We start from the raw sequence: 14,937 nt of genomic DNA, 5'->3' as shown, positions 1-14,937 counted from the left end.
GCGAAGGTGTATACAGTGAGCGGGGATGTGGGCCGGGGAAAGAGCTGAGGGGATGGGAGCTGCAGGAGACTGGAAAAGTGATGGAGGGAGGTGTGCCCATCAGGGGCCCCGAGGGGGTCTGTACACCAGCCTGCTCTCACCTGCTTCTCTCGTGCAAGAAGGAAACTGATGTGACCTGCTTTGGAAGATATTTGTTAAACCCATCAGAGGCACTGATCATTTTAAATGGACAGAGGGAGGTTTAGATTGGATACTAGGTAGAAATTCTCCCCTGTGAGGGTGGTGAGGCCCTGGCACAGGGTGCCCAAAGAAGCTGTGGCTGCCCCATCCCTGGAAGTGTCCAAGGCCAGGTTGGATGGGGATTGGAGATACCTGATCTTGTGGAAGGTGTTCCTGGCCATGGCAAGGGGTTGGAACTGGCTGAGCTCTAAGGTCCCTTGCAACCCAAACCATTCTGTGATTCTATCCCACTCCTGTCTCCCTGCTGCACACCCCAAGCCGAGGAGTCACTCCAGTCCCTCACCCGGAGCCGGACCACCTGGGTGACAGAAGGCTCATTCTCCCGCAGGGCCCCCAGATAGGCCTCCTTCTGGAAGGTGGGGACATTGTCATTGATGTCAAGGATGTTGATCCTGACACGCCCTGTTGTCTCCTCCCCGCCGCCGTCCCGGGCAATGACGGTCAGGGTGTAGCGCTGTGTGGTCTCGAAGTCCAGCCGAGCTGTTAGGAGGATCACACCCGTGTCCTTGTCCAGGGAGAAACTGAGGGGACAGCAAAGGAAGGGCAAAAAGCCTTGGTGACCACACAGTGGAGATGGAGAGGCAGCAGCCTGACAGCGTGAAGTTCATGACGCTTTTCTGAGGGATATTAGGTCCCAGAACACTTTGAAGAGCTCTGCACAGCTGAGCAGTGAGAAACCCTCAGTGCTGCTCCACAGGCAGAGAAAATGGGTGCAGAGGCCCCCAGATCTGTTCTTCTGGGCAGCCCAGGTATATTCCCCAACTTTCCACGACAGGTGTGGCTCCAGGGCTGGCAACTCACTGCGAAACCATTTACTGGTCTCAAGCAACGCTGGCACCTGCAGGTCCCAACTCAGCAAAACAATTAAACATGCTGAGCATCAGGCACGTGCTGAACACACCCCTCTGGGAGACAGCATAGACAGGGGTTCATAGGGCATCTCACAGATAAGACATAACCAGTGCCTTTAAGTGCCCTGTGACTGCCTAGTGAGGTTAGAAGAGGATTTTGGAGGATCAAACTCCTGCCAGTCAGTCACACTTACCGGTCAGGGTCATCACTGAAGAAATAACTGACTTTCCCATATGAGCCCACATCATTGTCAGTTGCCTGGAAAATATAAAAGCTAATTAATAAATGAAGGTATTTATGGAAATGTTGCATTGAACACACGACTGCAGACCTTGTGTGCTGCCATTTATCCCCCAAGAGCCGCAGGGCTGGGGCTGTTTGCGCTCCCCTGCTCGTCGCTGACTCCCAGCCTGCTCTAGCTAACAGCCCTCCACCAACATTCCTCAGCATTGCTCCCAAAACCTTTGGCACTGGGAAACATTACACCTACTCATTTTCCTGACACATTAAGCTAACCTGGGAAGCACACCTGAAATAAAGTCTCCATGGATAATTCTTGAGGGCCACCCATCCTGTCCCCATGAAGGCAGAAAGCTGGGACTCCACAGCCACAGCTTGTATCCTTCCCTGTGCATTCTAGAGCTGAGCTGGTTTTGCATGGCCTGGTTTTTGGTAGCGGGGGGGCCACTGTCTTGGGGTGACTTTATGATGTGTATCCTATATCGCTGCCCTATGCCTGGAAGCTTCCACCATGTCCAGCAGAGCCAATGCTCTCATCCAGAGATGGCTCTGAAGATGGACACGCTGCTGGCCAAAGCTGGGCCAATTAGAGAGGTTGGTAACGCTTCGGTGATAACAGATTTAAGACTTGACTTCTCTCTCTTCTCTCATTTCTGAGAAGAAAACCTCGGGTGATGAACTGACCAAACCCCCACCCCCTGTTCCCCTGTGCTGTCAGTGGGAAGGAGGGAGGAGTTGGGGGAAAAGGTGTTTTTATGGGCTTTACTTCTCATTATCCTCCTCTGATTTTGTATTCACTTGGTACTTCTAAGTTGAGCCTGTTTTGCCCTAGGAGTGTTTTCTCCCAGTCTTTATCTCACTAATCCTTCATTAATTTTTTTTTCCCCTTCTCTGCCCAGCTGTAGCAGGGGAGGGTAGGTGAGCAGGTGTTGTGGGTGCCTGGTGTTCAGCCAGTGTCAAACCATGACAAGAGTAGAGAAATAAAAACCTACTGCATTTCAGAATGGCCCCCCAGGCTAAAATACAGATCTGGAAAAGCAAGGAAAGTGATTTCAATCTTGCTTTCCACAAGGACAACCCTTCTGGGGGTGCAGTCTGCTGCATTCCCATGGATGGAGTGGCTCAGGATGCTGTGGGATGCACCTACTCCACCGGCAGCTGCCAGAGCTGCAGCAGGCTGGTCATGGCTAAATGACCAGCACCTTCTGGGGAAGGTGTTCACAACTCATTGTGTCAGCTCTGGATGAGCAAGGCAAGATTTATTTGTGTTTTAAAGTCTTTGCTCTAATGAATATATGAAATATGCATCAGTGGCGGCAGGAAAAAGGAGCAGAAAATTTTATTTTTAGGTGAGGAAAGTGGAATGCAATACCCAAAATATCCTTTTTCTCCCCCAGTATATTTTCTAAATTGAGTCCTGTCTGGATTAGTTAGAGACCAACAGGTCTGTGAAGAAGCAGGGTCAAAGACACATTTTATGTCCAGATACTGGCAAAAGGCTGTATTTTAGGAGTGGCATGGAACACAGCCTGTTCCTGAAACCTTCCTGATTTATTGATGGCCTTGATTACCCTTGACAGTGGAGTAGGAGCTTGAGCACAGCTTTGCCCCCATGTGCTGCTCACCTGCCACACCACGGGGTGACAGAGAGCAAAAGGCATGAAAAACACATAGGATTATTTAAGTTTTTCTCCCCAAACATTTTCCCAGCCTGAGCAGTGAACTCCTGCTGCTTGACGCCAGCCGAAGGGTGCTCTGGTGGGTCCAGCCTTCCAGACCTACTGATTTTGCTGATTTTCCTCTCCACTGCTATGATGTGATTTCCTTTCCGTGGGCATTGGAATTGCATTCAGTAAAATGGAATAAACCTGTGGAAATCTGCCTGGAGAGATGCCCAGAGACCGAGCAGCACCCACTCCTGGGGAACAAGTCCCTCTGGGGTATGTCTTCCCCCTCAGAGGACATCCATGGAGGTGTTCCGCCCCAGGCAGAGCCTGGCAACTTTTCCATATGGAAACACCTGGAGACAAGGGGGGGTCAACCCACCATCTGCCCACCCCAGCCAATTCATACTGGGTTTAATCCCCCATCCTAACACCTGCCACCAGCTCCTTTTTTGGGTCCTCTCTTCCCAAAATCCTTGAGTGCTTTGAGCACCCTCAGCACTGCCAGCCCTCAACCTCCAGCCAGGATGTCTCCTATCCCTTATTTCTGTGCCCACAACTGCTGTGAATCCCTCGGTCCCATTAATTCCGAAGTGGCTGGTGCGAGAACAGAGCCCAGAAAAGCATTTTCCATGCACCTGGATGGGCTGGTGATGAGATAATGATTTACAGGGGGTCTGACAGTACCAGAAAGCACGGGCAAAATGAATTCACTTCATTTGGCCCCATACAATTGCACTCCTAAGTGCTTATTGCAGTGACAGACAACACTGGGAAAGTGTAATTTTCTTCTGACGAGAAAAAAAAAAAAGATAGGGAAGGAGGAAGGTTAAAAGAAGGTTAGTGAGGAGGGAATGGGAGCCCTGGGGAGAGGGGAGCCAGGAGGGTGGCTGGACCACAAGCTGTGAAGACATGAAAAGTGCCAGTGAGGCAAAAAGCCCTTCTCCCAAGGAGCCAGGAGGATGACAGCCTGACTCTGCCCCATCCACCACCTCGCCAGCCGGGCTAATTAATGCCCCTGATTTATACCAGGGGAGGTGGAAGGTGAGGCCGGCTGGATGGCTTTCCTGGCAACTGAACATCATGGAGATAATGCTGGGCAATGGAGCAGGTTAGTTGAGCGTGACAGAGAACATGCAAAAAAAAGCCAAACCATGCACGCTCAGCATATTTAATTTGGGATCTTCGCCTGCTTCTGAATTACCAAGCTTTTTCCCCTCTAAGGGTAAAAAGGATGCTCAGCTGCTCAAGCCCCTGGGGAGGCGACACACACTCGCTTTGCAGAGCGACGCCACGGGCTCCCAGGGAGCACACGCCTGCAGAACACCCCAAGTCCCCCCGAGCTGTCAGCAATCCCTGGGTACCAGCTGTTTTCCTGTGGCTTTTCCCCACCACTGACTGGTTTTCCCTGCCAGCATGCAAGCATCCATTCCCACAGCCCGGGGAGGAAAGGCATCTGGCTGGAAGTTTCTTGGGGTTCCACCTGGAGAAGCAATCAAATGGCTTTTACGGCTCTCCTCTCCTGCCCAGAATATTAAAGCGGGATTTGCCCACTGGAGCCTGCAAAAGGGCAGGATGAAAACGCAGGTCCACATCTGTACTTTTATGAGCTGTCACCACCGCAGACCATTTCTAAAAAATCCCACATCTGTGCAGTTAAACTCTGGGAGAGTGGCAAGAAGAGGAAGCCTGGATAACCCAAAGGATTAATTTACTGAGCTGCAGCATGGCGTGGGCACCCAGCACATGAATCACACAAAAATACCCACAGCCCAGCTCTCCATCCATCTGCATCCCCCAAGCACAAATATTTGGGGTGTCTCCTTTTGTCCCACCAAGGGCCATCACATTCACCCTTCCCCACCCGCAGGCCGGCAGAGCCGGAGACAAAAGCAAGGAGCTGGAGAGCGGGTCTGCTCTCGTGGGCAAATCTGCAGGAAAGGGCATGTCGTCCAATTTGTTCGGGAAACAATAGCAATGTTTGACATGTCATCAGGATTGATGGAGCAGAAATTTACATGGGAGAATTCCGTTTTAAACAGCTCCATGGAGCTTCACCCGGTAATGGTTTAGACATTCATCATCCGCCAGACCCACTCAACGACTCCTTAAACTGCCGGAGATTAACTCTACTCACAGCAGCTTCAGGGAGCACGGCAGGAGGAGTCGGCAAGGGCTTAAAGAACCAAGAAGAGCCCTTCGAGGTGGCTCAGATCCCCCACGGAGCCCCTGGGATGGCAGTCCTCCCCCCAAAACTGTCAGACGGGGATGAACAGCTGGAAGTTGGTTGCAGGGGTGAGCAGAGTGCATTGGAATGATGATCAGGGCTGCCAGGTCCTGCCTGGCTGAATAGCCAAACCCTTCCCACCTTTCCCTCAGCACGGTGCTGCCGGAGCAGGTCCCAGCTCTGTTTGTTCTCCTTTGCCCTCTTTGTTTTCCCTCCCTCACATGCACAAAGCAGGAAATAAAAATTGATGGGGAACAAATTGCTTTGGCCAGGAGCTCTCTGCTTAAAAGAGTCGTGGCAGGAAAGCAATTACAGGACGTCAAAAAGCTGTCAGGGTACCAGAGTGACCGGGCAGAGCCTCGTCCCTGCCTGCTCCTCTGGCTTGCTCCAACAAGATGCCTAGGGCTTGGGAAAGCAAACAGAAGGAGGACTCCCATATGCTTCCTAGCTTTTTTCGGTTTTCTAGGAAAGTGAGGCAGATGCAGTTGCTGCTTGGGGCAGACTGGGCAGCCACAGGCTGCTCAGACTGGTACAAGAATTCCAAGGTGGGGAGCCATGCCCTGGCATCCTACTGATTTTTGGAGCCACCAAAACCTGCATGTGTTAACTAGGCAGCCATCCAAACATCCCTTCCTCAAGGCAACCTTCAGGTCCCAGGGGAATAACAGCTAATTGCTGGGAGCCCTGGGATTGGGATCTGATTTGCGATTTGGGGGAGACAAATGTGAAGGACCAAAGGCTTCCATGAGATGCAATCACTGGGCCGTGAAAGTGGAATGCAAAACCAATGGAAAAACCTACTTAAAGTTATTATTGAATGACTTTAGTCGGAAAACAGCTCTATTGTCGGCATTGCCCGGCCCGGCCGCGTTCTTTCCCAGGCTTTTAAAGAGGCGGCCCGGTGGGAGGCGGCAATCAGGCGCGAGCAGAGCCGGTGGCTGGCCGGCCCTGGAGCCCAGCGGCTCTGGTGATTAGCTGGGAGAGAGGGGGGCGGGAGCGGGAGCGGGGAATCCGCCGCTGCCACCACTTCCCCAGCAGCTCCAAACCCTGCCCGGAGCCAAGGAGCTCAATCGGCGCTAATGACCCCAGAGGGCTGCACTGAACCTGGCTGGGGGGGAAAAAATAGTCAATCAACCCCCCTGGGAATGGCAGAGCTTTTCCCCACCTCTTCTGCCAGCCACCAGGGAAAACAAGAGCCTCCCTGATTGTGTTTTATAACAGCAGCCCCTGCAACACCAGCTCCACTCCAGCAAGGTTAACACTTGCCTGGGCAGCCATGATTTAGCGGGCAGTGATTTACAGTAGCCAGGCTGTTGGAATGACTGGAGACAGGGCTTTAAAACACCAGGTGACAGAAGATGGGCCCAAAAGTGAAATAAACAGGCTTTACCAGCGTGGGTTTTCACTGGTGACACCCAAGACCATTTAAATGCCCACCTCGGTGGGTTTTACTGGAGCTGGGTGCAAGTCCTCCACTAATGAACCGCAGTGATTTCATATTCTCCTGTTGTCCCCCTAAACGGCAAGTGGCACATCTGAGCGATTAAATAACCCCACAACTGCCTGGCTTGACATCTCAATCACTTTGCTGTTGGGTCTCTAATGAATTTTACAGCCCAGCAAAATGGAAGAAATCATGGTCAAAGTCTGGTGGAAGAAATATAAATCCTCAATGATCTCTAAAGTGTTTGCAAGAGCTCTGGGAAGCCAGTCATGCCACCCACCATCTGCAACTCCACCTCATCCAGGAGAGAGGCCCAGCAGGCAGAGGGGGGATAAAAACAAAGGAGGAGGGATGAGCTGTACAAGTCCTTGCCAGGAGATGGACATGAACATGTTGCATCCCAGCCTGGAGAAAGGGAATGGCAAAGCCCAGCTGATTTGCACATCTAATGGCTCCCGAATGCCCAGCTCAGGTAAATTACCCTCCCCTTCACACCCAAGGTCAGCCTGTCAGCAGCACCAGGGGCAGCTCAAGGTCATCTGTCCAGGGGTGACATCGTAACAGCGTCACTCAGCCAACAGCATCCACGGGGTGCTGATTCCCATGGGAGCCTTTTGCTCGAGGAAACACAGCCTTGGATGCTTTGGGAGAGATGTGGGGGCTGAGGGCAGCTTCAAAAACAGATTAAAATCCCAGGAGTGTTGGCTCTATTGGAACTTTGCAGGTGTAAAAGCATGAGGAGTCTGGGAGAGGATGTATCAAGGTGAAGACAGCGATGGCCCTAAAGAACTGTTGAGAAGGAAGTGTGAGGACAGGGTGTTCACATGGCAAAGAGCATCACCTTGGAAAAATTCTCCCTTGAACTCCCAGCCACATCCCAAATCGCCAGGCAAAGCCAGCAGCAAAGGAAAACCACCCAACCCTGTCTCCTGCTGGGAACACTGGGAGGCATGGGGGGGAATCCTGCTGCCTGGTTTGTGCTTTGCATGATGCAATTTGGACAGGAGCAGGTCTGCATTTGCTCCCTGATTTTCTTTCCCATCTCATGGGCTGAATTGTTGGGGTTTTCTTCTTTTTTTTTGGTTGGGCAGGGGGAAGGGGCCAGGCTGTGATTTTGTTTTGTTTTCCTGCCTCCTGCTCTCACTTTGCATTTTTCCTGACAGCTCCATCAGGACAGCGAGCGGCTGCACAAGCTGCAATAAGTGTCTCTCTCTCTCCACAGCGCTTGGGCTGTCATGATTCCCATTCCACCCCATTTCGGTCTCACGGATTGATATTTAGATTAAAGAGATAAACACAGCCAAAGAGCACTGGGCCCTGACAGAAAGATGAGGACTTCAGATCTGTCAATCATGCCTGGTAACTCCCTCCTCCCCTTCCCTTTATTTACAGAGCTAGCTTGATAAGAATATTTAATGGGAACAAGGAGTGCAAGCATATTTTTATACTTGTAAAAACCCAAGGAGCATGCAGGAAGAAGCCAAGCCATTAATGTTTAACTTTCCAGGCAATTTGGAATCGTCTGCTTTGATTATTTAACTCTTTACTGTTTCATGTGTTTGCAGTTTTCCTCTCCTCTTGCAGATAAAGGACTCAATTTTCTTTTAAGCGGTAGGGAAATTGGAAGAGATTTTGTTCTGCTTAAGCACAGCTGGAGACAGAGCACTGGGGAGGGGGGGATTGAGACCAACAAGATCAATTAAGATGCTGACAGGGAGGGAGAGCTGTGTGGGCCACGGGTGGGAAGAAGGGCTGGAAGGAGGTACGAAATCCAGGCTTGAAGGACATCAGAAATGTCCAACTGAGAGTTCTCCAGCCTCCATGAGCTGCTGCTGAGCCATGCTTTCATATTCCCACCAGTGCCCTCTGAATGCCCTCCTGCTTTCTTAGATCCTCTCCCCATGTGTGAGCCTCTGCAACACCCAGGTTGCCCCAGACATTTGGCTGGTAGTCCCCAGTTACCACCACCCTGTCCATTCCTCCTCTGCAGCAAGGACTTTCCCAGACATCTTCCATTCACTTAAAGCAGATGGAAAGGATGGGGCTGGCCTGGGAGTCCTCCCAATGTTTCCCCATCCCGTACTTCCCCAACGCATGCAAGAAGGTAGAGGAGGTGCAAGTTACTCCTAAAGTAGGTGGGGTGGGTAACTCCCTGCAGAGCAGGACATAAACTCAACCCCCTGAGCAAAATATAGAGGGTCAGTCAGCTGAACAAGGTTGAGAAGTCCTGTGCTGTCCTCAAGGTAGCATCAGGGAAAGCTGTCCTGCTGACCACCATGAGATGATGGGCTGCACCATTCTCTGCTCCTAATGCTGGGAGAGCACCCCAGGTGCCACCAAAGGGACAGGGGATGGTTTATCCCACACTGATTCCCCATGGAAGATCCCTTGGTGCCTTTCTATCCATCCATTGATTTGCAAGGTACTTCCCCACCTTGCTCCCTGCCCTCAATGGCTGTGTCCTTATTCCATGCAACCTTCCCAAAATCAGGAGCAGTGTAGGTTTTCCCTTGATGCTGGTCCACATAGTCACCATCACCATGGGAGAGAGAAACACAGCTCAGGCTGGGTCCCTCACCCACCAGCATCTCAGAGCTGCAGCCTCTACTACTGCCTTTGATCTCCGACTGCTTCTGCCCCTCTGTGTTCATTTCTTCTCCAAGAAAAAGGGGAAGGAAAAGCTTTGGAGATCCCCAAGAAACAACAGACAGTGACAGCTCCACAGCTGTTGGGGGATAGTGAGTGCCCTTGGCCAAGGGGATGGCAGAATGTAGGGTGGGGTGAATGCTGAAGGCAACCAAAGGAACCCCCAAAGGCTTGCAAAGCCTCATCCCACCCTCCTCAGGACTTGGAGTCGGACAAACCCAGAGGGATGCAACTCTCTGGGCATCCCACAGTTGCTCTGGGCTAGCTGCAAAGCAGCGTGATGGGATGCGGGAGCCCACAGACCACGGCATCATCCCTCCCAAACTCAAAGGCTGATGGCTGATTGGGAAAGTGATTTGCATCCTAAATAGCTGTTTATTGATGTCTGCAACTCTCCTTGCCAGGGTGGGGAAAGTACATTATTACTTTCTTGTTGACTGGCGTTTACAGCTGGCTGGAAAGAAGGGGAAAGAAAATCAGGCCGGGATTGATTTTCCCATCCCTGACACGAGGCCAAAGAGAGATCGAAGCAGCAGAAGAAAACTGACAGCTGGGTGGTAAAGGAGAGGAACTTTGCCAACCAAATTAAAGGTTGATTTAATGAGGAGAGTAATGGAAGGTTAATTAGCGCATTTACTTCATTAGGTTCTTACTAACAAGGCTTCTCCTGAGGAAGTGCAGTGGCAGGGAGGGTGAGGATGAGAATCCAGGTGAATGGATATGTTGGGGACGATGTTCAGGGAGGGGACAACCCATGGAGGGTAGGAGAAAGGGACTCCGTAGGAGTGGGAGCCCTTATGTATATATATATACTGAATCCACACACATATGTAAGAACACACAGGCTAATGCATTTGCCAAAAAGACAGGGAGACCATCTCTTCACCTCCTCCATCAAATAATCTGAAAATTTTAATCCAGATTTCATTAAAAAACAGGGAAAATAGTGGGGTTTTTTACACACAAGATCGCCTTAGAGATTCAGGTTATCAAGCCCCAAGGGAACACAGTGCTTATTTTACCTGCCTTGCCACATACCACAAGATACAGAAAATCATTCCTGTGCCAAAATCAATGCCTGTTGGTTGATTCAGGCACCACAGTTTATAATCTGAGGGCTGTTGGAGATGCTCACACTATTCCTGAGGGTCTCCAAAAGATAACTCTGGAAAGCCCGCTAGCAGCTTGCCCGAAAGTATAGTGTGTGTGTGTGTGTGTGTGTGTGAATACTTAGAGCTCTGAAAAGTCTCCACATCCCTTTCAGACTTCTTGAGGGTGGTTGTTGTGAGGAGAAACCCAACCCCATTTCAGAGGTGTTTCAGGGTAAGACAAGGCAGAGAGCATAACCTCACAGGGATGTGGGAGGAGGAGATCCCACAGAGAAGGAAGTCATTAACTCAGAGAGGATTTGGGACAAATAGTTACACAAACCATCCCAGAGAGGTGTTGAAGTGATTTCCAAAGCATGGCTCATCTGATCCATACCTGATCTGGCTGGAGTCAGGAAGAGCTGGCAGGAGAGGATCAGGAACAGCAGAGGCTAATGCCTGCTGGGAGATGCTTGTGTGGGGCCTGAAGGAGGGCAAGTGGGCAATTCATTCCCTGCAAGCCCCTCTGTGTCTCCCTGTCTTCATCCCAGCCATTTTCCAGGGCAGGAGAGCAGGAAGGGGGCAGGCAGCACCCCCCAGCTCACTGCTGCTTGCCAGCCAGTTGATGAGCCCACAGCCACTGATCCCAGCCTGTGCAGCCAAGCCAGACCAGGGCAAATAAAGGAGAGAGGAGGGATCACGGAGCTAGGATTACTTTCCACACTTCCCTGGAGAACCATTTTTCTCCAGACCCTTCAAGGCAAATCAAATGCATTGCTGTGTTAAAAACAAGTTACTCTTGGTTTGTTTGGGCTTTAATGATTTTGGTTATCGGAGCTTTTCAGGAGGACTTTGCTGTGCAGATCTGTAGTGTACGAGGAGCTTAAGGAGATCTCCCGCCCCTTAATTCCCGCCTCCTGCTGCGTTGTCTTAGGCCCCTTCCCCATTCTCCAGGTCTAGCACATATATCAGCAACTGGAGCATGGCTTTTGGAGGCCCTTGGCAGCTGCTGGCAAAGCAGCAGTGTCGGAAGGCAGGTCTGGAGGGACATTGTGCTCTCTGCTGTCACACCCTGCAGCTTTGCAGTGAGGCAGAAGCCTGAGATGGCACAGGCTCAGTGTGACAGGCGTGAACACAGGTTGGCACCTGAGCTTCCCAGCCAAGCATCACCCAAGGGACAGGAGGGGATGCTGGGCTGAACTCCCCCTCCTCTCCCTGTTGGAGGGAGCTCACTGGAAGCTGGGCTGGGTCTTGATGACCCCAGAAACAAGGCCATGTTTATGTAGCTTCTTCCACCCAAAAAAAGCTTCCCAGCTGAAAGCTCCATCCTGCTCTCTCTGTGGGGCAAGGTGTCACAGAAGAGCTCCTCAGGGGAGCCCCACCAGAGCAAGCCCGGGGGACTGCTTCCAAACGCTCCAGGCATAGGAGAGGAAGGAGCAGAGACCTGGGCAACAATGTCTGATGCCAGACCAGCATCAGTCCCCTTCACAGCCCCTGGGCATGGGGCCCTCAGACTTCCCTTTCTTCTCCTGTTCCAGCTGAGGTGCTAAAGGAGGGCTTGTGAAGCAGTGACACCACAGCTGCTGGCAATGAGGCGGCCTGGAGCAGGATGGAGAGTAACAGGTTTTCCTGCCTCTGGACTCAAGGACCTGAGGATTAGCAGAAGGTGTCCCTGCCCACAGCACTGGAGCTGGAATTAGATGATCTTTAAGGTGCCTGCCAACCCAAAGCATTCTATGGCTCTGATCACAGCTACAGCTGGACACAGCCACTCATCCCCCCTAGCAGGGTCCTTCCCCAGAGCTTCCTACCACAGAGCCCCGAGTCCCCTGCCCCGAGCCACAGCAGGCACCACACCTCACCGCACCTCTGCAGGGTCTATCCTTCAGCCTGCTCCCGCTATTAGGAAAGCCAGCACCCACCAAAAGCCACCAGGCACCAGGCAGGCAGGACCTGGTGGGGGTATCAGATCCCCAGTTAATTCAGGGTGCAGTGTATGTTCTTGCTGCCTCGTTCCTGGAAGGCATGAAGTTATACTGGCTGCCTGGTTGCTCAAGAAGTGTGAAATTCTTTCTCTGACCTTTTCTGTTATGTTATTAAAAGGCTTCATGGCCAGTTGTTTCAGTAAAAAAAATAGTATTTCAATATCTGCTGGTAGCTGGGGCAGAACTGGCCCATCTCTTCAGGCTGAGCTCTGCTCACCTCCCTGCTTTGCTCCAGCCTCACAGAAGCTGTTTGCTGCTGTGTGGGACCTCCAAGCCTTTCCAGCCTGCCTTTCCTGGCACAGCAGTCTGGGGCATGGAAAAAATGAAGTTTGCATGGAGAGAGGTCTCTAACAACTGCAGAGCCCTGGACAGCCTGCTTGTTCAGTCATCATGGACATGCGATGGACACATAACTCCAAACAACCACAATTTATGTGACCTGGAAACTTTGGCTGGAGTAAGGAGCCTTTCACACTGGTCTCTGCAAAAGCAGGAATCTCTGGCCTAAGGGGATTATCACATGTATAAACAATCATGGAATCATTAAGGCTGGAAAAGGCCTCTGAGATCATCAAGTCCAACCATGAACCCAGCACTGCCAAGCTCACCATGCACCCACGGCCCTAAACACCATGTCTATGTGTTTTTTGAACACTTCCAAGGATGGTGTCCCCACCACTTCCCTGGGCAGCCTGTTCCAATGCCTGACCACCCTTTTCACTGAAGAAGTTTTTCCTAATATCCAATGTAAACCTCCCCTGGCACAACTTGAGGCTGTTTCCTCTTGTCCTGTCATTGTCTAACTGAGAAGAGAGCCCAACCCCCACCTGGGTGCCCCCTCCTGTCAGGGAGTTGTGCAGAGCCAGAAGGTCCCCCTGAGCATCCTTTTCTCCAGGCTGAGCCTCCCCAGTTCCCTCAGTTGGTCCTCATGTTCCAAGAGCATGGAGGCAGGAGAGTGCCCTGGGGTACATTGTGGGCCCCCTGTACAGGGCAGGAGCTGTTCCTACAGAGCCTGGACTCTCCAGATGTTCTTGTGCAAGCAAATGACCACCTGAGTCTAAACAATAAATGCCTTTCAGGGACAGAATTAAACAGACAGATGGATGGATAGGGAGATGGAGGGAATGCTAAGCAGAGAGCAAACAAAATCTTAGAGGGTGAACAAGGTTGTGCCATGCGAGGGAAGAGGCTGAGGTTTGACCAGGAATCCATGGATCCGAGCCCACGCATCCCTGTTTTTTTTGGGAGTGGAGAGCAGGCAGCAGCTCTGGGTCCCCGCTGGGTGCCTGCACTTGGGGTTGTTTTACAGTTGATTTATACGTGTAACAGGCAATGCTTCTCTGCTGTCACTGACATTAGGAGCTGAAATGCTGTAGAAACAAATGGCCATTTGTCACTGCAAATGAAGTCTACTTGCTCCTTCCTTTTGCCTTTCCATTTCAGCTGGCCAAGCTGAGGGCAGCCTGGAGAGGGTGGCATTGAGGAGAGCTTTTCCCCTCGCCTACACACACCCCATCAGGCACAGCCAAGGGGGGACAGCCAGGATGCACTCACTGGAAGATGGGCAAACAGCCCAGGGACTTTTGGGCTGTTGGGAGCAACTTGTCCTCCTTCCCCAGAACATTGGGCTAGGCAAAAGATCAGCAACCTCCCCTTGCCTCAGCTCCCGTGGTTTTAGCTGCTTGTCTTCCTGCCAGGAAGGTGCTGCAGGCACTGCTCTGTCCTGCCAGCTGTGCCTGGCCATCTCCAGCAGCAGCTGGCACGAAGCCTCCTGCCACCCTTCAGCAACCACTCACCCAGCCCACGCACTCCCCTGTTCATCCCAATCCCACAAGCCACCTGAGTTATCCTTAGCACCCTGAACCCCACTGTCTCTCCAAATGTGCACTTATTTGCGCAAAGAAGCACAAAAAGGGCAGCCAGCAGAAGTCTCCTTTCATGAGGATGTCATCTAGCAGCCATCAAAGAAGTGGGCATGCCATGTGGCTGGCCAGGCTTTCTCCAAAACCCCATCCCTAATGCCTATGCGTCAACATCCAGGAAGACTTCTCGAGCAAGTGGAAAAGAAGGAAGAAAAGGAAAGGAGGAATTTATTAGCAAGGAAACCAGGCTTTTTTTCTGCAGCATGTGGGACAGGTGGAGAGACATGGCGCAGACGGGCAGCGACCAGAGGGCTGCAGCTCAAAGGCAAGCGGCCGCAGCAGGAGGAGCTGGTACTTTATGAGGGTTGTTAAAAGTTTGGGATCAGCTGGGAGGGCAATTTGGATTTCAGTGCTAATTGCATCCATTCTGATTTATCATAGAAGATTCAACTCCTGGCATTTTGCGTTCGCTCTGAAATGCTGGCATAGCTGGAAGTTGGGGAAAGAGGAGACGCAGTAACAATCTCATTGTTTAGTGTCTGACGGCCTGACTAGCTAAGCATCTGCTTGAAATATTAATAACTGTCAGATGGGAACAGCTCGGGGGCTCTATACAGTTTCACACCATCTGTTTGTAAAGTAAACACACTTACACATAGGCACATACACCCAACTCCTTTGTCCAGGCT

General features: G+C 51.5%; 1 protein-coding gene across 6 annotated transcripts in view; it reads right to left on the bottom strand.

Moving 5' to 3' along the window:
• CDH23 (cadherin-related 23) overlaps positions 1-14,937 on the bottom strand; it is a 175,373-nt gene that overhangs the window by 60,583 nt on the left and 99,853 nt on the right. For all 6 annotated transcript variants that reach the window (XM_017746348.1, XM_017746349.1, XM_017746350.1 and 3 more), the window contains 2 exons: positions 1,286-1,350; positions 524-761 (listed from right to left, as the gene is read on the bottom strand). In XM_017746348.1, the coding sequence (XP_017601837.1) occupies positions 524-761; positions 1,286-1,350 (303 nt within the window). The remainder of the gene's footprint in view (positions 1-523; positions 762-1,285; positions 1,351-14,937) is intronic.

The sequence above is a fragment of the Corvus brachyrhynchos genome, unplaced genomic scaffold (assembly GCF_000691975.1).
Source record: "Corvus brachyrhynchos isolate BGI_N302 unplaced genomic scaffold, ASM69197v1 scaffold279, whole genome shotgun sequence".
NCBI classification, from domain to species: Eukaryota; Metazoa; Chordata; class Aves; order Passeriformes; family Corvidae; genus Corvus; species Corvus brachyrhynchos.
Note: the sequence above shows the minus strand (reverse complement) of the source record. Positions and strands in the feature narration are given on the sequence as shown.